Source organism: Dromiciops gliroides, chromosome 2 (assembly GCF_019393635.1).
Source record: "Dromiciops gliroides isolate mDroGli1 chromosome 2, mDroGli1.pri, whole genome shotgun sequence".
NCBI classification, from domain to species: Eukaryota; Metazoa; Chordata; class Mammalia; order Microbiotheria; family Microbiotheriidae; genus Dromiciops; species Dromiciops gliroides.
The window spans coordinates 537,400,538-537,423,998 of NC_057862.1; the positions used below are offsets into that span (position 1 = coordinate 537,400,538).

The 23,461-nt window shown below is 40.5% G+C and overlaps 1 protein-coding gene across 1 annotated transcript in view; it reads left to right on the forward strand.

Annotated features, from left to right (window-relative positions):
* Nucleotides 1–23,461, forward strand: part of PSD3 (pleckstrin and Sec7 domain containing 3) — a 538,748-nt gene that overhangs the window by 108,564 nt on the left and 406,723 nt on the right. Inside the window, 5 exon segments of the mRNA XM_043989192.1 lie at nucleotides 10,119–10,480; nucleotides 10,482–10,574; nucleotides 10,576–10,851; nucleotides 10,853–10,898; nucleotides 10,901–11,267. Coding sequence (XP_043845127.1) covers nucleotides 10,119–10,480; nucleotides 10,482–10,574; nucleotides 10,576–10,851; nucleotides 10,853–10,898; nucleotides 10,901–11,267 — 1,144 coding nt within the window.

Sequence of the window (23,461 nt, forward strand, 5' to 3'; positions counted from 1 at the left end):
GATACCCATACACCTTTCCCTTCTATCGCCCTTTCTAAAGTGAAATGGTTTTATTAGGGTGAGGAGGATGTTCCAGAATAAAAAAAGGTGCCTCTGAGGTGCTGAAATTACTCATCTATTAATGTTCTCATTACTCACCCTGGCTATTCTGTTATCTTTATCATACTGGATATAATACTCTCCTGCTTAATAAAGATTGAACCAGATTATCCTTGCGAAATCACCTTGTAGGAATTCTCCATCTAACAAGAGAATCTGAGCCCCTGTATCATCCAGTTTTTTAAGGAACAGCATGAGGTAGTGGATAGTTGCCTGGAGTCAGGTAGTTTATGTCAGGTTTTGAGACCTGGACATAATTAATTTTGTGATCACTTGAAGATATTAACCTCTCATTACCTCCAGTATCTCTGTAAGTCTAAAAGATTATGAGTCAGTTGCAGATCTTTTTAGAGAGAGTTTGAACAATGAAGTTCTCTATCGCCCAATGAAATCACGATTCAGGCGAAGCAACGGCAGCAATCATGGAACTGAAGGGGAAGTTTTGGACCTTTGGATACTGTAACATTTATCATTCTTATTTATGATGACAATTCCGTTACTCATCTTGGTTGAAATGCATCTGACTATTACAATCTGCCTGTCTTGCTCTTTATATTTGCTTTTAAAATGAACTTCTTTTATCTCATTTCCTACTGGATATGAAAGTTTAGCCCAGGGAGTGGTTCCTCTGTCTTGGGTATGGATACTGAATTTTCATTAGCACTGAGGTAATATCTCTGTCATTAGGAGGGGAACGGATCTACCAATTCTATGTTTCACTGCTGTTCAGAAATTGAAGAATTTAATTTTTGAAATCTCCAACACCAAAGGAGCATCTCTCAGTTGCTTCCTGCCCTAGGAGATGCATTTGTGTGATCCCCCCCCTCCCCCCCCCCCCCCCCCCCCCCCGATCTCATGAAGATCTCAATTAGAAAACACTTGCATTTCTGGATTATTTCAGGTGAAATTTGGAGAAATTTTTTCAGGTGGATAAGAGAGCTGTGATTGAAATGTGCCCCAGCGAATTGAGGTAGTATAGAATAAATTACCTCCTTTTAGCATTCTTCCCAATAGGTCTCATCAAGGTGAATGTATGTGTTTATTTCTTATTAGCTCTTACAAATCAAACTTTATCACAATGAGTAATGGTAGGGAATTTCCCTAACTTGAAAAACAATAGCTACTGAAAACTTTACCATCCAGCTTTCTTTCTTTAGCCTTACCCTGATTTTTTTTAAGGCTTTGCCCCTGTGATTCTGTTTCTTTAATGCCCAGTTTTAATGTTCAACCTTTAATAATAGTAAGCTCACATTTATAATTGTGGTAGCTCATTGTGGACTTATTATACAACTGTAAGCCGTTCATTGTGAGAGAGATCAGTGACGAGTTGTAGAATAAAGGGGACAGTTGTCACAAACCAGTGGAGGCAATTCTCTGAGTCCTCTTGGAGAGGAGCCCGGGTAAGTATTGCATTGGAGGACACACTCAGGCCAGAATGGTTGTGAGAGATCCCTTTGCTGGGATTAGAAGGTTGAATGCTGCTGGGAAGTAGGTGTATCTAGCTCAGAAGGTCTGTTTTTACTCTTGTTTGCCAGGGGGATGTGATTACCTGAAGTTGTCGGATGAAATACTCCTAGGTACTCTCAGTATTCCTCAGGGGCGGAGAAAGGGAATAAAGTAATATTAAGGGAACTTGCTTTTCAGAGTTTGGAAAAGGTATATTGCATATTCTCATCTTGGATGGTCTAGTCTGTGATTGTGAACAAGAGCCATTCATTCTATGTGCAAACAGGACCTTGGCCTATTGGGGAAGCTTGACTACTGGTACTTAATAAATACTAGTGATTGATTGGTTGAGCTGCTAATTGAAATGTGTATACTTGCACATTCTGGCGATGAACTCTGAAGTTATTTTCTCCACTAGGTGGCACAGTGGATAGAGTATAGGACTTGGAGTCAGGAAGACCTGAATTTGAATCTTGCCTAAGACACTTGCCGCTAGGTGATATGGCCAGCCATATGATCCCAGCCTCAGTTTCCTCATCTGTAAAATGGGAATAATAATATAGACCTACCTCTCAGGTTTATTGTGAGGATCAAATGTATTAACGGATGTAAGAACTTTGCAAAACCGTATAAAGTGTTATAGAAATGCTAGCTGTATTATTGTTGTTATATTAAAATAAACATATAAAATAGTTCTGGGTGATGGACCCTGTTCTAGGATCTGAGAACACAATCAATAAACTGTACCATATTTTATATTCAGGCCTGAGAGCTAAGGATTTTCCTAGTCTTAGAAGGGCTGACCTCTTCTCACAGGATCCCATATCTTCTTACCTTGATGTTCTTCACTGAAGTAGTTCCATGGTGACATTTGTTATTTTGTTGTCTTGTCTTTTTTTTGTTTTTTTTCCAGGGCAATGAGGATTAAGTGACTTGCCCAGGGTCACACAGCTAGTTAAGTGTCAAGTGTCTGAGGCTGGATTTGAACTCCAGGTCCTCCTGAATCCAAGGCCAGTGCTTATCCACTGCACCATCTAGCTGTCCCCTGTTGTCTTGTCTGAACAGGTTTTTGTATTTTTCTTTAAAAGGATATTGAATTTTTAAAAATCCTGTTTAGTCATTATCCTTTGGTTTCTGTATTACTCTTATCTTTTAATAGTTCCTTCTCTGTCCTCCTTTTTCTCTTCCTCTTGCCCTTTTCAGGGGCATACATGCCCCAAGGCTCTACCCTTCACCTTTTCATATCTTTCTACATGTTTCCCTTTTGGGGAGCTCATCCATTGTCATGACTTTACCAGTTACATCTTTGTGGATGAGTCCAAGCATTCCATCTCTAGCCATGGTCCCTCTCTTGAGCAATAGTTCCACGTTTTCTAATTGTATGCTAGAGTTCTCCATCTGTATGGCTGTATAGCTTTTCTAGTGCCACAGATTCCAGAAGCCTAAAAACTGAACTTACCATTTCTGCTAGAGCTCTCTTCCCCTTCCCCTTTGCCTCCAGATGTTCCCTTTTCTGTAGGTGGGGGCCATCTCTTCCCCCTCCCCCCTCAAGTATTAAGAGGTGAAATCTTGGCGTCATCTTTGACTTCACTCTTTTTCTCACTTTAAAGTCATTGGGAAGCAGAGAAATAGTTAAAGAAACCTTAGGGCTTCCCTAGGATGCTCAGTGGCAGATAGCTTCTTATCATCTGTCACTAGAGTGTTTATTAGGATGTTTCTTCCATTGCCATAACTGAGGTTGGGTGATAGGTCAGGAAGAGGAACAGAGCAAAGTTGCTAAGAGAATTTGTAGCCTGGGTAGCAGAGGGAAAGATTAGAGGAAAATGTAAACTGCTCTTGGTTCATAGAAAAATACAAAGTCAGAGCCAGGAAGTTAGTCAACTTGCATGGACCTCTGTTTCCTCCTCTAAAGCAAAGCTTCTTGCAAACTAAATGTGGGATTCACGAAAATTTGGCAACAGTAAAAGATTATATATACCTATTTTATATACCTTTTTTACCCTGGGTTGCTTAAAAAATTTCTCGGGTGAAAGGTGTCTCTAGTGGAAAAAAGTTTAGAAGCCCTGCCCTAAAGAATGAAGGTGTTGTCCTGGTTTGTGTCTAAAGTTCTTTCCAACTATGACATTCTATGGTTCTATGAATTGCTTTTGGGGTGAGAGTTGGGATAGATTCAGTAATGCTTCATATATGCCAAATTTATTTACCTTTTTAAATAAACAAACACTCAGTGAAAAAATTGTTATTTGTTCAAGAAAGAATAATAATAGGAACCTACTGTATTCTAGAAAAAGACAAAAATTTGGGAAAATGCAGGATCACAGAATTTAGAGCTGACGGGACTACTGTGAAGATTATCTAGCCCATGATTTTTGTTTTGCCAGTCGATTTGTGAGCTCATCAATGGGATAATTCCTGCCAAATATGTAGATCCCACTCTTTCCACACCTTCTTGTCCTGTGTGATTCGCTTCTTCACATCTCATAAATACTAATATGAGGGAGATGAATAATTTTTTATGTTTTTGTTTGTTTTGGTGAGGCAGTTGGGTTAGTGACTTGCCAGGGTCCACACAGCTAAGGTAACTGTCAAATGCCCGAGGCCGGATTTTGAACTCATGTCCTCCTGAATCCAGGGCCGGTGCTCTATCCACTGCGCCACCCAGCTGCCTGAGAATCATTTTTTTAAAAAATCAATTAGTGGGTGGATAGAACACTGCCCTAGATTCAAGAGTACCTGAGTTCCAAATCTGACCTCAGACACTTAACATTTACTAGCTGCGTGAACCGGGGCAAGACACTTACCCCAATTGCCCTGCAAAAAAAAAAAAAAAAAAAAGGCAAAAAAAAAAAATCAGTGACATATTTTGGACTTGATCCAGAGATCAGCAGTAGACATCTACCCAGATGCCTGAATTTTGCTTCCTCTTTGAGTGTTGGGTTGCTTTATTTCCACCACTACTGACTCTTCAAGCCTTGGGAGATACTGGTATTGTATTGGTGGCTATAGACATTCTATCATCACACTTCTTTGAGTTGGGAAACGGAAGAAGACTTTATGCTACATAAATGACTGAGAGCAGTAGCCTTCAGAGTCTGAGAATGTGGTGGCCAAGATCTGGCTACACACTGTTCCTTGGGACCTTGGGAAAGTGGGAGTAGCAATAAGCAAAAGAGCTGAAGCTGAGTCAGACTCAAGTGCTCACAAGGGAAGGATCCTTAGTGTCATCCTCAGCAAACACCCATCCCCCTGTCTGTCTAGTGCCATTATTCAAATTGTACAGGACAGACCATTAACTTCCTGGGCAAGGAAAATTAATTCATGTAAGCACCTTTGGGGTGCTTAGTCTAGAGATAACCAATATTATGAGAAAATCAGAGGTATGCATTTTTGCCTATGGTATAATCACCACATTTTGTTGTATTTTGTGGCCCAGAAGGTGAGAAATAAAAAAAAAAAAAAACACCTTTTGGAATTGTTGGTCTCTCCCACGCCCAGCCTTTTGAATTGAATTTTTGGAAGAAAAATAATTATACCTTTGGAACAGCTTTGGATAATAAAGTTGCCTGAGAACTAGAAGGAGATAAAATTTGGTTAAAAATGTGACCTGATATCAAATGGAAATTTTCAGTCTGCCCCACCAGGAAGAGTATTTCCATTGTTGTTAACTGTCTTTCTTTTCAAAGCTAGTGTATGAAAAGCTGCCTCCTCTTCCCTCCTGACTGGAGCAAACCCACACACTATTCATCACTTCTTTTGAAGGTAGTATAAGCGTAGAAGATCAGGACGGGAAAAAATGGGGGGTAGGGAACGTTTTCTAGATTCTGAAAATTATTCCTTATATATGTACCCAGGTTAAAATCTACACAACTGTTCCTCCTAGTTCTGGGAATTTGGAGTAATAGATATGATAGAATCTCTGGAAAGCAATTTTTTCCCCCTTTCCCTACCTCCATTTTTTTTTTTTCTTCAATCCTCTTAACTAATGCTAGGAGATAGGCTGTTTTGTGAGTGCCCTCCCTATACAAATTTTTGTGTATGGAGAAGCCAGAAGCTATATTGCTGGCCTCTCTAGTTAGAAATCATGCATATCTAAAATAGGCAGCAAGAGGGAATATAAAGTACATGGGACTTAGAGTCAGGAAGAATGTGGATTTGAATCCCTGGAAGATGGATGAGGGGAGGAGATGATCTGGCATTAACTAGCTCTGTGACTCTGAATAAGTCATATAACCTCCTCGGGCTTTATATTTCTCATAACCATAAAATAGGGATTATAAACAATACTTACTCTTCCCACTTTCTAGAGTTGTGAAAGAAGCTATTTGTAACTTTTTTTTTTTTTTGGTGGGCAATGAGGGTTAAGTGACTTGCCCAGGTCACACAGCTAGTAAGTATCAACTATTTGTGGCCAGATTTGAACTCAGGTCCCCTGAATCGAGGGCTGGTGGCTTATCCACTGAGCCACCTAGCTGCCCCTATATTTTTTAACTTTTAGAGCTCTCTATAAATAGGAGTTACTATTGCTACTTTATTGAATAGTCAGCATTGATATGCTATACATACCAATTTATAATTATAAGTTGTACATATTTTATTCTTGTTTGTATCTTACATAGTGTCTTAAATGCATTAGAGGTATTCAATATATGATTATTGAGTGATTGTATCCTGAGTTCCTTGTAGTCTTCTCCCTTTGGTGCATGTTCTTTAAATTCAATTAGCATCACTAAAACTGTATAATTATTCTTCTTATATTATTATCATCATTATCATTATTAATTAGTGAAAGGAGAAGGGATTCTGCTAGGACTAGTGTTTCTCAAACTTTTTGGTCTCAGGATTCCTTCACATTCTTTCAATTTTTAATTATTATTTTTTTTAAGGCAATTGAGGTTAAGTGATTTGCCCCAGGGTCACAAAGCTAGCAAGTGTTTGAGGCTGGATTTGAATTCAGGTCCTCCTGACTTCAGGGCAGTTGCTATATCCATTGCACCACCTAGCTGTCACTCACATTAAAAAACAATACTGAAGACTTTCCCAAGAGCTTTTGTTTGCATGGATTTTTTTGTTTTTCAATTGTTTTCCAGTTGTGTCTTACTCCTTGAGACCCCATTGGGGTTTTCTTGGTGAAGATACTGGAAGGGTTTGCCATTTCCTTCTCCAGTTCATTTTATAGATGAGGAAACAGGCAAACAGGATCAAGTGACTTGCCCAGGGTCACACAGCTAGTAAGTGTATGAGGCCAGATTTGCACTCGGGAAGATGTCTTCCTGACTCCAGGTCCAAGACTCTATCTAGGTGCCCTTAGGTGGATTATAGCTACCCATATTTATCATACTGTAAATTAAAACATATTAATATTATTATGAAAGTAGTTTTGGCCTTGTGGACCCCTTCAAAGAGTCTTGTGGATCCTGGGGGGGCCAGATCCCACTCTGAGAACCACTGTGCTAGATAGACCATTCTTCAGAACAGTGATCGGAAGCAGGCCTTTTCCAATTTCCCATTTACTCCCATTGCTGATGCCTAGCCAATTGTTGAATCCTTACTTTGGCCAAGATTTGGGTGTTGTTACATGTATTCCTAGGCAAAGTATCTGAAAATGAGACCATGTATTCATGCAGCAAATATTTGTTCTGACAGCACAGTTTTTCCTACAGGAGTTCAGGTTGTTTTTGGAAAAATAGAGGTCATCTAAATTTCCAATCTTCTTTATGATTAGGAAAGTGATTTTTAAAACATTGAAATGTTATCAATATTGGTTAAAATGATAAAAAATACTCAGTGGTTAATTGGACAGAGGCTGTTTTTCTGTTTGTTGTTCAGTTGTGTCTGACTCTTCATGACCCCATTTGGGATTTTCTTGGCAAAGATACTAGAGTTGTTGGCAGTTTTACAGATGAAGAAGCTGAGGCACACAGTAAGTGCCTGAGGCTAAATTTGAACTCATAAAGCCGAGTCTTCTGGATTCCAAGTCTGGTGCTCTATCTGCTGTACCCAATTTAGTTATAACAATTAGCAAATCTACTGAAACTTCTTGAATGAAATGGAATCTAGCACATATAACTGTGACAAAATGTTAATATTAACTTTGTTTATCATCAGGCTATGTGTTTATTTTCTCACAAGTGTCCTATAGCAATATTTCTACAGTTTCTGTTGTTAAGATTTTGAAAAAATCTTAGGAATTTATAAAGAATAATAATTATAATTGTAATAACTAAGTAATAACTAAGATTTTCATATAACATTCATATTTATGTGAATATACATGCAAATCATTACATTAATTATTTATAAACATTTATATAGCATTTTAAAGTTTACAAAGTGTGTCATATATGTTATCTCATTTGATCCTCACAAGAACCTGGTAAGGTGGATGCTATTATTATTCCCCTTTTTATAAATGAGGAAACTGAGGCAGATAGATGCTAAGTGACCTACTGCCCAGGGTCCACACAGCTAGTAAATATCTAAGGCTGGATTTGAGCTCAGGTCTTCCTGAAGCTCCATGTCTAACACTCTTTCCATTGTGCTACCTCACTGCCTCAGAAGCTGAGTTAGATTAAGACTTTGTTTTTACCCAGCAGCCTCTTCTCCAGGAGGACACAAACTCATTTCGTTAATTGGTTTTGTGTTTTTTTTCTTTTGCTTCCTGGATGATGTCTCTGAGAGATTTGTTCTTTGCTTCGTTTATTATTACTTATCTCAATAATTCCTGACCACTACATGTCCACATGCTCTTTGAGTATAGCATGTAGAACAAAAGCTGTCAACACTGTACTGACTTCTGGCCACCAGGGAGGCAAAGACTTGAGGCAGATTGGAAGAAGAAAAGGCCTTATTACAAACTGCAGCTAGTTCTGTCATAACCGAAGCTGCAGACCAGAAGGAAACCTGAGAGGGCTGGGAAATATGGAGAAGACTGTTGGTCATTCAATAATCTTTTCAGATATATCCACCCATTCCAAATCTGCTTTCCTTTGGAAGAGGAGGCTAATTAATTATTCATCATTTCTAAGGCGCTATTGCACTCTAAGTTACTTTTCCAAATGAAGATGAACTGATGGATATATGCTTTATTTACTTATTCATTCATTCATTTATTTCTTTCTCTCTCCTCTCTCTCTCCTCCCTCCCTTCCCTCCTTCCTCTTTCCTTCCATACTTCTTTTTTTCCATATTCTTCTGATACTCAATAACACATTTGTGATATTATGGTTAGAAGTGTAGCCTATAGCAGAAGAATAGGCCCAAAGCCAACTGGCCCTTAGCCCAGTGTCTTAACTGACCTCTAACCAGCCAGAGTCCACCCAGGTGGCAGGGAAAAGCATACTGAGTCACCATCCAATCATTCTTCCCATTTTTGGTGGAACAGAGGGGTGACCTGTGCTAATTAACTAACCGTGCTGTCAGCTTGAATTTACTCCCAACTCTGCAACTCTATTGTATATTTGAAAATATTTGTAAAGGAAATGTTAGCTCCCTTCCCATCTGAAGTGCCCTTAAAGTTTAATCCTAAGAGTCACCTTTAACAGTCTGTTTCAAAGGTACCTGGGGGCAGCTAGATGGCGCAGTGGATAGAGCACCGGCCCTGGAGTCAGGAGTACCTGAGTTCAAATTCAGCCTCAGACACTTAACACTTACTAGCTGTGTGACCCTAGGCAAGTCACTTAATCCCAATTGCCTCACTAAAAAACAAAACAAAAAAAACATCAAAGGTACCTGGGAATCTTATCCAGTTTGGACTCTAGAAATCGACAGAAATGGACCCCTTAATGACCCCCAATTTTTGGATGTCTTGGATTTATTTATTCTCTCACAGAATTTTTGAAAGGTTGTTTTTGTCTCTTGACATACTCTTGAAGGGTTCTGACATGAGGTAAAATTTGTTTACTTCAAATAGATTCCAACTTTCCTCTGGGGCTCACTGGATATAGTATCTAAAGGTCATTGACGGAGTTGAACTAGGTTCTTCAAGTCTTTGATAATGAACAATTTAGTTAATCTTGGGACTATTCTGTGGACTGATTATTTGACAGGTCTTTATATATGATCACAGACTTAGATGAGAGGGACTACAATTGCCTTTAATCTCCTTAGGGGTAATGGGGCACCCTAAGGAACAGACTTCTTTATCTGAAGGGGCACCATCAGGAATCAGATTTGAATGGCACTTGAACCATCAGATTGCTCCATTCTCCCAAGCAGTAAACCTCACTTTCCTCATCTACAAAATGGGTGTCAAAATGCTTGGACTATCCAGCTCACAGGATTATTATGAATAGGGTACCTCATCAGCTGTGAAACACTTTGTAAATATTAGTTATCATTATTATTGAGTGGTTATACTAACAAACCTTCTTGGGTTTGAACTCATTTTGGGGTAAATAGCAGGTGCCACTGGCAAAGTGATGGAGCGGGAAGGAAAAGATACTGAAATAAGCAAATCAGGAATGTGTAGTGCATCAACTGTGTATGTTGGGAGGGGATAGAATTGATGCATAAGTTGTAACCTCTGATTTTTTTTTCTTCAAAATAAGTCATGAGACCCTTCTGTTCTCTCTGTAGGTGATCATGGAGGAAGCACTTTACTCCCACCCAATGTCACCAATGAATTTACAGAATATGGGACCATGGGAGAAAGGGGAGAAGTCCTCAGAGCTTCGCTTGAATTTGATGCGGAGAGTCAACAGTGCTGCCCACAGGGGCGGGAGCGGGGCCAGCTCTTGGTTGGCCCCCAGTTTGATCTCCACGGCTCGGCAACAGGAGGACTGAGTCATGACGGGGAGGCATCTTCACATAGGCACCTTAAGGAACCGAGTTTGCCACAGCCTGTTGGCTCCCTGACCCCAGCACCCCCAAGCGCTGCGGGAGCTAGCACAGCTTCAGGAGGACTGCAAGCACCAAAGGTACTAGAAGGAGATGGGATTTTCTGTTTCATCATCCCGGCGAATGGAAAAAGGGTCGAAAGCCACCCGCCGGGAAGCACGAGGAGCCAACAGACCAGCTACCGCTGGCCAAGAAAAAACCACCAGAAATACCTCTTCCAGCTGAACTAATAACTGAGGAAAATTTTTATTTGAGTATTGAAAAGGATTTGACTGCCTTATTAACTGGGGAAACCCAGCCAGTGCTGTCCCAAATCACGAATAATGGGAAAAAAGAGACTGTTAGAGGGCAGATGATCGGCCCAAAGACCTCTGTGGAGAAAGCACCAGTGGCCCATAAGTAGAGGGCACCATTAGCTTTACGGGGGGGAAAATGCTCTGATCTGGGGAGGAAGCAGTCAGGATTTGATCGAGGTAGGTACGGTCTACAGGTCGTCTGTAGAGCAGGGAGGCTCGACAGGCGCTCTGGCAGGATCAAACACGTAGGATTTCAAGGGGTGGAGATTCTTTGGACAGGGGGAGAGGAGGAAGAAACGAGACGTTCCTCAGCAGATGTGGAAGCATCTGTGGAAAGGACAGCCTTTTCCAAAAGCAAGGAGTTTTCCAAAGTGTCAAGCCATCCCATTCCATCTGTGGCTTTCTCTCATTCAGTCAGGTTGACGGAGGGTGTTTGGGATGAACCTTGGAAAGATGCTTCAGAAAGGCTTGGAACTAGATCAGGGACATTTTCTCCAGGATTGCTTGTAGAAGGTGGAGAGGATGAAGTATTTTTGAAGGAAAATGAACAACATCCTGAGAAGAAGTCTGTGCCACAGGGGGAAGTGGAAAGGTGAGGTCACATCTTAATCTTGTCCTAGAACATATGAATAAGCGTGTTCATTATGGAAAAGGCAGTTTTGTCCAGTGTTTGTTTTGTCTTAGGGTTACAAAGTTGGGTTACGGCTACTATGGAACCCTGGTATAATTCTAATGTATGTTCATTTAGGACTCTCTTGCCTATAGGAGTTTAGTTTCCAAAATATTGTAAAGAACCTCCTTATGAAATCTTTCCTTCTACTTCGCTGTCCCCTTCTTTCCTTTCTCCATTGTCCCTCCCTCCCTCCCTTCCTTTCTCTGTCCCTCCTTCTTCCCTTCCTCCCTCCCTCCCTCCTTCCCTCCCTTCTTCCCTTCCTCCCTCCCTCCTTCCCTCCCTCCCTCTTTTCCTTCCTTCCTTCCTCCCTTCCTCCCTTCTTCCCTTCCTTCCTTCCTCCCTCCCTTCCTTCCTTCCTTCCTTCCTTCCTTCCTCCCTTCCTCCCTTCCTCCCTTCCTCCCTTCCTCCCTCCCTCCCTCCCTCCCTCCCTCCCTTCCTCCCTCCCTCCCTCCCTTCCTTCCTTCCTTCCTTCCTTCCTTCCTTCCTTCCTTCCTTCCTTCCTTCCTTCCTTCCTTCCTTCCTTCCTTCCTTCCTTCCTTCCTTCCTTCCTTCCTTCCTTCCTTCCTTCCTTCCTTCCTTCCTTCCTTCCTTCCTTCCTTCCTCCCTCCCTCCCTCCCTCCCTCCCTCCCTCCCTCCCTCCCTCCCTCCCTCCCTCCCTTCCTCCCTCCCTCCCTTCCTCCCTCCCTCCCTCCTCCCTCCCTCCCTTCCTTCCTCCCTTCCTTCCTTCCTCTCCCTCCTTTCTTCTATTTTTCCCTCTCATTCTAAGTGTAGCAGTCAGTCTCAGTGATGATCAGTACAGAAACTTTAACCTGTTTCTTTTTTTGATGGGTCCTTAGTCTGCCTGATGATCCTCTGTTCCCAGGGGCTTGCTTACTGCATTGTTGCCATACTTAGTGCAGGTACCACATTGGTTTTTAGCCCTACTGCATGTAGCTCAGAGCTCCTGAATTCAAGAGATTCAACATCTTTGGACTCCCCTAATGGCAGGGATCATAGACTTGTGCAGCCACACTTGACTGATCTCATCTATAATAAAAATGCCTTGTCAGAGACCACTGGGGCAGGGTTATAGTGAAGATCCATTTGATTGACGTCAGATCCCCTGTATAAATAGAGAATGATGGGAGAGCCCTTTCTAGCATTTTATTTTTGCATATGACATGTTTACTCTGCTGAACATTAGCAGAAAAAAGTAGCACAATAATACTCATTTTCCTTAATAATGCAAGTGATTTTTGGCACTGTTGCTTGGTAAAAACATTTCACTTTCTGCAAAAAGTCATTAGTAGCTAAAAGGCATTTTCTCACATTACATTAGTGATCACATCAAAAAAATATGAAGTCTGTATCCTGAGTGACTTCTTAGAATATTTGAATAACTAGCTAACGAGGGTACTCTGTGGTTTTATTCTTATGTCAGGTCATGCTGGCTGTTTTTCTGTCAGCCCCCAGGTCATTCCCCCTGCTTTCACCAGGACAGAGCTTGGCTCTCTGTCTTCTCCCCTGCTCCTGTTATACTGAGGAATTCCGACATAACTATTGATACTTCTTCCAACGCCCTTACCTCCCAGTTACTCCATCTACTCAGATCCATGCCCACTCGTCTATTGCACCCTATCTACACACAGTCTGGGCATGCCCTAGCTCTCTTCCTTGTACTTCTGCCACTCATGCCTCATCAAACCCCAACTCTGGATTACTTTTCCCATTTGCTTTTACTCCTACTCACATGCTGCTAAATAGAGCTGAAGGAAATCACGCAACTGATCCATCTGGGTCCACTACAGATTTGTTTTTTGATCTAAACTTGGCCCCTCACTGCAGCAAACTCCTAAAAAAACAACAAAAAACCCAACTACATTCACTGCTTCTACTTCCTTTCCTTCACATCTCAGCTCTTAGCAATCTGGCTTCTGATCTTAGCACTCAACTGAAACTGTCCTCTCCAAGCTGCGTTCTTCCAATGGCCAAAGCTAATGGCTTTTTCTTAATTCTAATACTTGTTGACCTTTCTGCAGCATCTGATACCGATGACCACCTTGTCTTTCTGGATACTGTGTGTGTGTATGTATGTGTGTGCATGCATGCGCACATGCTACATTTCCCTGTTCTTTTGTTTTTTATATCCCTGCTGCTTAAGATGAAAAGGCACATCTCACATGTTGTTGTTGTTGTTGTTGAGTCCTTTCAGTTATGTCTGACTCTTTGTGACCCCATTTGGGGTCTTCTTGGCAAAGATACCAGAGTGGTTTGCTATTTCCTTCTTCAGCTTATTTTACAGTTGAGTAAACTGAGTCAAACAGGGTTAAGTGACGTGACTAGGGTCACACAGCTAGTAAGTGTCTGGGGTCAGATTCGAACTCAGGTCTTCCTGACTCCAAGCCTGGTGCTCTATCCATGGAGCTTCCTAGTTGCACATAGTCGGCGCTTAATAAATGCTTACTGATGAAATGCCAAGTTTCTGAGTAGGTATAATAGAAAGTTAGAAGCTGTACATAGTCTGGGGCTTTTCACAGTATTGACAAAGGAAGTAATTCCCACAAATGATGCCTCGGTCATTTTACATATAGACTCATTAACTCTTACAGTTGGAAGGGATCTCAGGGTTAACCTTGTCTAATCCCTCATGGCCAGTCCCCAAAGAGAATCCCTTCTACTGCATTACTGAAAAGTGGTAGCCAGCCTTCACTTTAAGACCTTCAGTGATACAGATGCACAGGCTAGATGACAGTACATTTAAAAAATGTTTTTAATAGTATTTTATTTTTTTCCAATTACATGTAAAGATCATTTTCAACCTTAATTTCTATAAGATTCTTAGTTCCAAGTTTTTTTCCTCTCCCTCTCTTCCTTCTCCCCCTCCCCAAGACAGAAAGCAATCTGATAGAGGTCATACAGTACAGTGAAGCTGAACATATTTCCACATTATAGATGATGACAGTGCACTGAAGAAGATTCTGAGCTGATTGAATGACTGCAAGAGCTGCCGTTATTGAACTCATGTCAGTTTCAAGGGTGTGTTCAAACGAGTGCTTTCAGATTCTGTTCTTGGCCATGTGCCAACCAACATATTTCTATTAGTGCCTTGAACAGAGGTATAGATGGCATACTTATCAAAATGTAAGATCGTCCAGAGCTGGGATGGAATAGGTAACATCAAGTAATAAGGATTTATTAAGAACCTACTGTGTGCCAAGCATTGTGCTAAGCCCTGGGGCTACAAGGGGAGGCCAGCTCATTGAGTGACTGTCAGGGTCCACCCTTTTAGGTCAGGTCTTGATCAACTCTTGCCTAGATTATTTCAGCAGCTTCCTCATTGACCTTCTTGCTTGAAGTCTCTCCTGGCTCAATTCTGTCTGCAAAATAGCTGCAAAAAGAGGAGATCTTCCTTAAGCACCTATTTAACCATGTCATGCCTTTACCTGGTGAGCTGCTTGGTCCCTGTTGCCTCTAAGATAAAAAAAAAAGAAACTCCTGTGTTTAGCTTTTAAAGCCCCTAGCAGCTGAGCCCCAGCCTCACTGTGCCTTACTCTCCTTCCTGTATTCAATGATCCAGACAAATTGGCCTTCTTACTATTCCTCAAACATGGCACTCAAGTCTACATATTTTTTAAAAATAATAAACATTTTCATTTAAAGTTTTGAGTTGCAAATTTTATTCCTCCCTCCCTTCATGAGGCAGTAAGCAATCAGATATAGGTTATACAATGCAGTTATGAAGAACATTACCATATGAGTCATTTTGTATAAGAAAACTTGAATAAAAGAAAAAATGAAAGAAAGTGAAAACAGCATGCTTCAGTCTGTGTTCAATCAATATCAGTTCTTTCTTTGGAGGTGGGTAGTATGTTTCATCCTTTGGTATTCTTGGATTGTATTGCCGAGAATTGTTGTCATTCACAGTTCTTCATCAAACAATATTGCTGTCACTGTACACAATGTTCTCTTGGTTCTGCTCACTTCACTATACATAGGTACATAAAAGTCTTTCCAGGCCTTTCTGAAATCATCCTGCTTGTCATTTCTTACAGCATAATAATATTCCATCATCATCATATACCACAGCTTGTTTAGCTATTCCCCAATTGATGGGCATTCCTCTGATTTCCAATTCTTGGCCACCACAAAAAGAGCTTCATGCCTTTGCATCTGGTCAACTCCTATTCCTAGAATGTATTCCCTCCTTACTGCTACTTCATAGCATCCCTTTCCTCCTTCAAGATACTGCATACACAGTACTTTGTATATGAATCTTATCCAGCTTGATGGTACAATGTTAGCATTCTTGACCTAGAGTCAGGAAGACCCAAGTCCAAATCAGATCTCTGACACTAGCTGTGTGACCCTGGACAAGTCACTTAACTGCTGTCTGCCTCAGTTTCTTCAACTATAAAATGGGGATAATAATAATACCTGCCTCACAGGGTTGTTGTGAAGAGCTAAGGAGATAATATTTGTAAAACGAGTAACATAGTGCCTGGCTCATAGTAGGTGCTTAATAAATGCTTATTCCCTTCCCCTTTCCCTATCTCCCCCTGCCCCCACTGCTAGTGCCCTCATTCCTTAAATCTCTGGTATTTAACTACCTGGTATTTATTTGTATTTATTTGCTTTATATTTATTCTGTATGTACACATATATGTGTGTGTGTATGTGTATGCATGTGTACATATACATATATGTACATACACACAGACACCTTTTATCTCTCCTATGAGAATGTAAGCTCTTTGAGAATTCTTTTTTATTCTTTACACTTGTGTCCTCAGTGCCTCACACAGTGCCTGGAATGTGGCAAACACTGAATAATAACTGAATGATGAGACAAAATGGAATAACAAAATTGAACTGGTATAAATGTAAAATTCTAAGCTTGGGTTAAAAAACAAAACAAAACACTAGCACCAAACCAACCACACAAGGACAAAGATGGAGGATGACAGGTTGTGTGAAAATGCACTGGTTATTTTAGTGTGCTGCAAGTGTATCTATCGTGAGTCACTGGGAGAGGGGTGTGGCAGCCCCAAAGTGAACGTGATCTTATGCTGCATTCGTGAGAGACGCAGAGTCCAGCAAAAGAGGGCCTGGCATTTCTGCTATCCTTTGACCTGCTCACACTGTATCTGGAGTACTATATTTGGTCCTGGGTCCTAGGAGGCACATTTATAGACCGTAACAGGTGTGGAGAAGGTCAGCCAGGATGGCAAGGGGACAGAAGCATACAGGAGCATACAGGAGACTGTACCATATGTGGATCAGTTGAAGGAACTGGGGACCTTTAGCTTGAAGAATAGAATTAGATTAAGGGGTTTTCTTGGATGTGGGGGTGATAGCCAACTTCATGGATTTGAATAGCTGTTTCATGGGAAAAGGGATTACTCTTGTTCTTTTTGGTCAAAGAGGGAAGAACTAGGAGTGATGGGTAAACGTTTAGGTGGCAAATTTCACCTTATTAAATGTTGTTCTAAAGTGGGATGGGCTGTTTCGTGGTTTCCCTGATCGCTGGAGGTCTTCAAACAGAGGATGTCCTTTGCTCAAGGATGCTATAGAACAAATGTCTGTAAAGGTACCACTTGGATTGGATTAAGTCACAGCCAGTTTCTTGAGGCCTGCCATTCTTCTGTTAGACTTCATAGTTCTCAGGAAGCCTTTTGCTTATATTGACGATATGGCTGCACAAGATGTAGCTCATGCCTAAAAGGTAAGCTACTAAATTAGATTGAACTTTTCAAAAGGCCCATGGGAAGGAATAATCACAGCACTTTTGAAAGCACATCTTCACAATGCTCTGAAATGGGCAGGACAGTATCATTTCCCCTACTTTACAGTTGAGGAGACTGAAGCTTAGGTGGAGGTTGAGTAGTTTGCCCAAGGTCATTCTAATGCTAGGAAGTCAGAGATTGTCGGGGATTGGACCTATGCCTTTTGATTTCAAGTCTTAGTCTCTTTCTACCTTTTGCCCCCCCACCAGTATACTATATTTTTTCTCAAATGGAAATCACTCAGTTTATGAAATGTTTTTCATCCAAATGAGTGATTTGTGAAGCAGCATGGTGTGTAGATAGAATCCTGGATCTGAAGTCAGGAAGACTTGAGTTCAATCTTGCCACAGACTCTTAGTCTCTTTGTGACTCTGGATAAGTTATTTAAATTTTTCTGGGCATCAGTTCAGGGCTAGACTTAATGACCTCTAAGGTCCCTTCCAACTCTGAATTTGTTATCCTATGAAAAGCCTTAAATGCTGTCTCCTAGAGAGGAGGTGTTTACATACCAAACAACCTTCTTTTATGGATTTTGACAAGTCGTTTTACTACCATATGGTGGTTAGAACAGTCAGACCATCTCTGGACCCATTTCTCTCCCAAATGTTTTTTTGTTAGCAGTCTGATGGAGTGCTGCTTATGACTCAAAGGGTATTTGAAGCTGTTATTTAAAATCTTGTAATGTTTTCTCTCCTAGCAATATGTATTAGAGTACATTTGGGGGAGGGGTCTGGTTATGTGAATTTATTGTTGCAGGAAATTCCCAGTGAGGGAACTCTCTGCTAATGCAAATTGGTACCACATTTATGAATTATAGCCTTAGAGAGTTGCCAGGGCCACCAAGAGAGCAAGTGACTTATCCAGGGTCACATTGTTAGTCCATGTAAGAGGCTAATCTTGAACCCAGGTCTTTGCGATGCACATACTGAATATAGATACACCATGTTATGTGACTTTGGACTATCCCTTCTCCTCCTTTCCTTCTTTCCCTCCTTTCTTCCCTTTCTTCTTCCCTTCCCTTTCCACTGGGTCTCCCTATCTCACCCAGGTTAGAAGTACAGGGACTGCTCACAAGCCCAATCAAATTACTGGTCAGTGCAGATTTGATAGCTCTGTGCTGAACTGCTTATCCTTAAGGCAGCCTCACTGGGCCCTGTGCTACCTGAGGGCTCCCCATATTGATGCTAGACTTGTTATAGACATGTGGTTTACATAGCCCATGGCAGCTTATAACTCCTGAGCTCAAGAAATCTGCCAGCCTCAGCCTCTTTAGTAGCAAGGATCATAGGCATGTATTACTGTGCTTGACACTCTCCTTTTCTGAAGGCGACAACATCCAAAGACCTTGGAAGTCTGAGACATATGAGCAGAGAAGAGTTTTTAGAATTGTTTATGGGGGAAACTAACTTTAAAAGAAATAATTCTAAAAGTTCTTCTTTCTCCACTTAACATAGATGAACCCTGCTAATTCTTTCAACAGCTATCTGCCTCAGTTTCCTCATCTGTAAAATGAGCTGGAAAAGGAAATGGCAAACCACTCTAGTATTTTTCCTAAGAAAATCCCAAATGGGGTTACAAAGAATCAGACTTGACTGAAACAACTGAACCACAACACACACACACACACACACACACACACACACTCACAAGACATATTTTTCTATATATGAATGGATATTATGTATAAAATAATATATTCTGACTCCTGTAGGTTTGTCTCCAGACATATCACTTTGTTCATAGACCTTTTGAATTAGAAGAGCCCTTAGAGATAATTTAGACTAATCCTTTCATTGGAGCAATTAGTAAAATGACTTACCCTGAGTAATGTAGCTTGTAGACACAAAAGTTAGACTCAAAGGCATACTTTCTTCTAGTTTTTAGTTCAGCATTCTTTCCCCTCCCTTCTGCTGCTTTTCCTCTCTAGATGGAAACTTCTGTATTCTCCTAGAGCTTACAGAGAGGTAGTATACTTTGGTTATTACTTGGGGTATTAAACTGAAGTCTTTGAGGACTGACAAACTTAAATCTTCTTGAAGATAACTTAATCATGATTTTTTGAAAGCATGGATTAAAAATATCTATCTCTCTATCTATCTATTGGTTAGGGCCAGTGCTATATGTACCTTTGATTATGGCAATAAATGTGGTTTTAGTCATCTAATTTACTTGTCTTCATTTAAGACACTTTTTATTCCATTGGGGAAATTAAAAGTCTGGTCAGTTTCTCCTTGAATACAGTTTTGCCTGCTCTGTTTTCAGTTTCTGATGAATGAAGGTCTTTAACAGTTTTTCTGGGAGGTATTTAATTAACCTCCACCAAAGCACCCCTTTGATCCCTCATCAAGGCGTGGAGCCACTCCAGGCACTCATAGGCTGTGCCAGCCAAGCTCAAACTCTGGCTGGACCTCCCATGCCAATAAAATGCACACCCAGTATGTTTGTTGTCCAAAGACCAGACGAAGTTTGGAGAGGCTCATCACCAAATTGGCCTCAGGGTGACTAAGTTTTTGGCCATAGCAACTTTCAAAGAGCATGTGCTAAGTTATAAAAGAATTGCCATTGGCATTGGTGAAGGAGAGTACCGACCCATACAGATGAAATATCAGATCACTTGGAAGTATTTCAGTTTAATAAACATTAAGTATCTACTATTTGTCATCAGTCCAACCATTTATTAAGCATCCACTATGGGGGGCGGGGTTGTGCTAGGGGCTGGGGACATGAAGGCAAAAATGACAAAGTCACTTCAGTTTTATTGTGAGATACAATACACACGCACAGAAGTATATAGGGAAAGTATATACATACACATGCATATGGTATTTTTGGTGTGGGGGCACTAGTGGTTGAAGGGACCAGGAAAGACTTAATGTAGATAGATGGTGGTGCTTGAGCTGAGTTTTGAAGGAAAATAGGGATTCTAAGAGGCAGAGGTAAGGAAGAATTGCATTCTCTTCCCGAAAGACAGCCAGCATGAAGGCAGGATTGGGGGAGATGGAGTATCAAAGGGTGAGAAATAGCAAGCAATCCAGTTTGGTTAGACTATAAAAGACAGGGGACTAATATTAGTGAAGGGAAGTTGAAAAGGTAGGTTGGGGATCAGGTTGTGAAGGGTTTTAAGTTAAACAGAGGAGTTTTAAATTCTATCTTGGTGGCAGTAGGGACACATGGAAGGTTATTGAGTAGGTTAGTTATAAGTGTAGACCTGAACTTTAGGAAAATCAGTTTGCCAGCTGTGTGGATGATGAGAAAAAATAGAATAGAATCCTTGATCTGAAGTCAGGAAGACTTGAGTTCAATCTTGCCACAGACCTGTAGTCTCTCTGTGACTCTGGATAAGTTATTTAAATTTTTCTATTTACTATTTTCCAAAAAATTCTGTTTTGGAGAGGAAAGAAACTTGAAGCAGAGTGACCAGTTATGAGGCTATTGAAATAGTCCAGTTATATTTGAGAAGAAGAGAGTGCTAATAACTGAGGGGAATCAGAAAAGACCTTTAAGGAGGTGACATCTGCGTTATGCCTTGAAGGAAGCTAGGGTTGATAATAAGTAGCATTTATACCCCACTTTAAGTTTTGTAAATCATTTTACATATCTTACCTCCTTTGATCCTCACTACAACCCTGGGAGGTGAGTGCTGTTATTGTATTATCTCCATTTTACAGATAAGGAAACTGAGATTGGGAGGGAAAGGATTAGCACAGGACCACCAGCTAGTAAGTATGTGAAGCAGGATTCTACAAATTGAAGGAATACTTTCCTGGGGATGGATTTCATTCATGGAGATGGGACATGGAATATTAAGTGAGGGAGCTGGCAGCCAATTTAATTAGAATGGAGAGTGAGAGAAGAAGAGTAGTATATTCGAAAAGCTTGTGGAGTCAGATTGTAAAGGGATTTAAATGTTGGGCTGAGGACTTTGTATTTTATCTAAGGGGCAATACTTTTTTTAATAAACATTTTTATTTAAAGTTTTGAGTCTCAAATTCTATCCATTCTTCCCTCCTTCCCTCTTTCCCCTCCCCTGTCCCTGAGCTGGTAAACAATCAGATATAGGTTATACACGTTCAGTTATGTAAAACATTACCATATGAGTCATTTTGTATAAGAAAACTGAAAGAAAAAAAATGAAAGAAAGAAAGTGAAAAATAGCATGTTCAGTCAGTATCGGTTCTTTCTTTGGAGGTGGATAGTAGGCTTCATCATTATTCCTTTGGGATTGTCTTGGATCATTGTGTTGCTGATTGACAATTCTTCATCAAACAATATTGCTGTCACTGTGCACATTGTTTTCCTGGTTCTGCTCACTTCACTATATAGTTCATATAATTCTTTCCAGCCTTTTCTGAAATCATGCTGCTTGTCATTTCTTATAGGACACAAATATTCCATTACAGTCATATATACCACAGTTTGTTTAGCCATTCCCCAATTGAAGGACATCCCTTTGATTTCCAATTCTTAGGTACCACAAAAAGAGCTGCTTTAAGTATTTTTGTACAAATAGGTCTTTTTCTTTGGGGGAGGGGTGTCTTTAGGATATAAACCTAGGAGTGGTATTGCTGGATCCAAGGGTATGCCCAGTTTTATAACCCTTTGGGCATAGTTCCAAATTGTTCTACAGAATGGTTGAATCAGTTCACGACTCCACTAACAATGAATTAGTGTCCCAGTTTTCCCACATCCCCATCAACATCCAACATTTTCCTTTTTTTTTTTTTTTAGTCATATTTGGGGCACAATAAATTTAATGAACTTTAGAAAGAAATTTACATCAAGTTCTTCTGTTTTCTTCTTTTTAAACATGTAAGAAGTTCAGGGGCTAAATTAAATAAATGACTTCCAGACTGTGGAAATAGGGATGGGTAGCCTGGTCATTAAATGAATTTCATTTAATCCCCCCAATACTAAGAGATAGCATCCTTATTTATGTCAGTAATGGATAAAAATGCCATATGTAGCTGGAGAAGTTTTCAATAGTAATATTCAAAAACAACACCAGGTGGGGATATTATCCCACAGAAGTCTCAGTCTCTCTCTCTCTCTCTCTCTCTCTCTCTCTCTCTCTCTCTCTCTCTCTTTCTCTCTCTTCCCCCTCTCCCTCCCTCTCCCCCCCTTTCCCTCTTGCTCTCTCCCTTTTCTTCCTTTCTCTACCCCCTTCTCTCTCTCCCTCTCCCTCTCTTTCTCTCTGTCTTCTGTCTCCCCCTCCTTCATTTCTTTTCATGTAGGCATATATTTTTGTTTTCCTGCTAAGAGAGCTTTCTGTGTATTTCCTTCTGCAGCCATACATCAATGAACAACTCCTCTGGCCACAAAACACTTTTTAAACAACTGGCAGTATTTTTTTTTTTTGGTGGGGCAATGAGGGTTAAGTGACTTTCCCAGGGTCACACAGCTAGTGTCAAGTGTATGAGGCCACATTTGAAATCAGGTACTCCTGAATCCAAGGCTGGTGCTTTATCCACTGTGCCACCTAGCTGCCCCAACAACTGGAAGTTCAATTTCATACATTGTATGAAGCAGTATTTGTGTACATCACATAATTTGGTGGTGGTGTTTGCACTTTTAACTATGCACTTGAACAGCTGCACAGGACAAAAATATCTCTGTGAGCAGATTTCTTGTGTCCTTCAGGATTCAGGCCTTTTTTGGGTGACTAAGGATGGTAGTCAGAAGGAATAGTCCTTTGTCCTTATTCCCTAACCTTACTGAATTGCCTTCTGCTCTTTTCACAACATTATATAAAATTATTGATATCTTTTGTTTTGATGTCATCTTTCTTTTCAAATATATCCCATTGCCTCCCTTACCAAGACAAATATTATATTGGTAATACAATGCAAAATAGTACAAAAGAATACAAAAATTATAAAAGAAAGGACCAAACGTGTTTCAGAAAAACTGATCTGCATACTAGCTGAGCCCAGCAGTATACACAGGCTTTCACAAGCATAGGTTCCCATCTCTACAATGCAGGGAGGGAGGGGCATTTTTTTTCCCATCTCTTCTTCTGCCAAAGTTATTTATTATAACCACATGGCATTCAATAATTTTTTCTTATTCTTTCCAATTGTGTTATTGTAAACATGTATATTGTTTTATTGGTTTTCCTTATGTAAGTCTGCCCTGCTTCTTTCTCTCAGTTCTTCCTAATTATAATTTCCTACAGTACAGTAGTATTCCATGACACCTGATGCACCGTAGAAGGAAAATTTGCTGTTTCTCTGGCTTTGTTTACAAAAGGCCTGTTTTTCCTATATTAAGACTAGTGTGTGAGAAAAGACAGGAAAGAAGATTAATTAGTAAAGAGAAGAGAGAGTAGTGAACCTTGCGGGGGGTGGGGGGGTT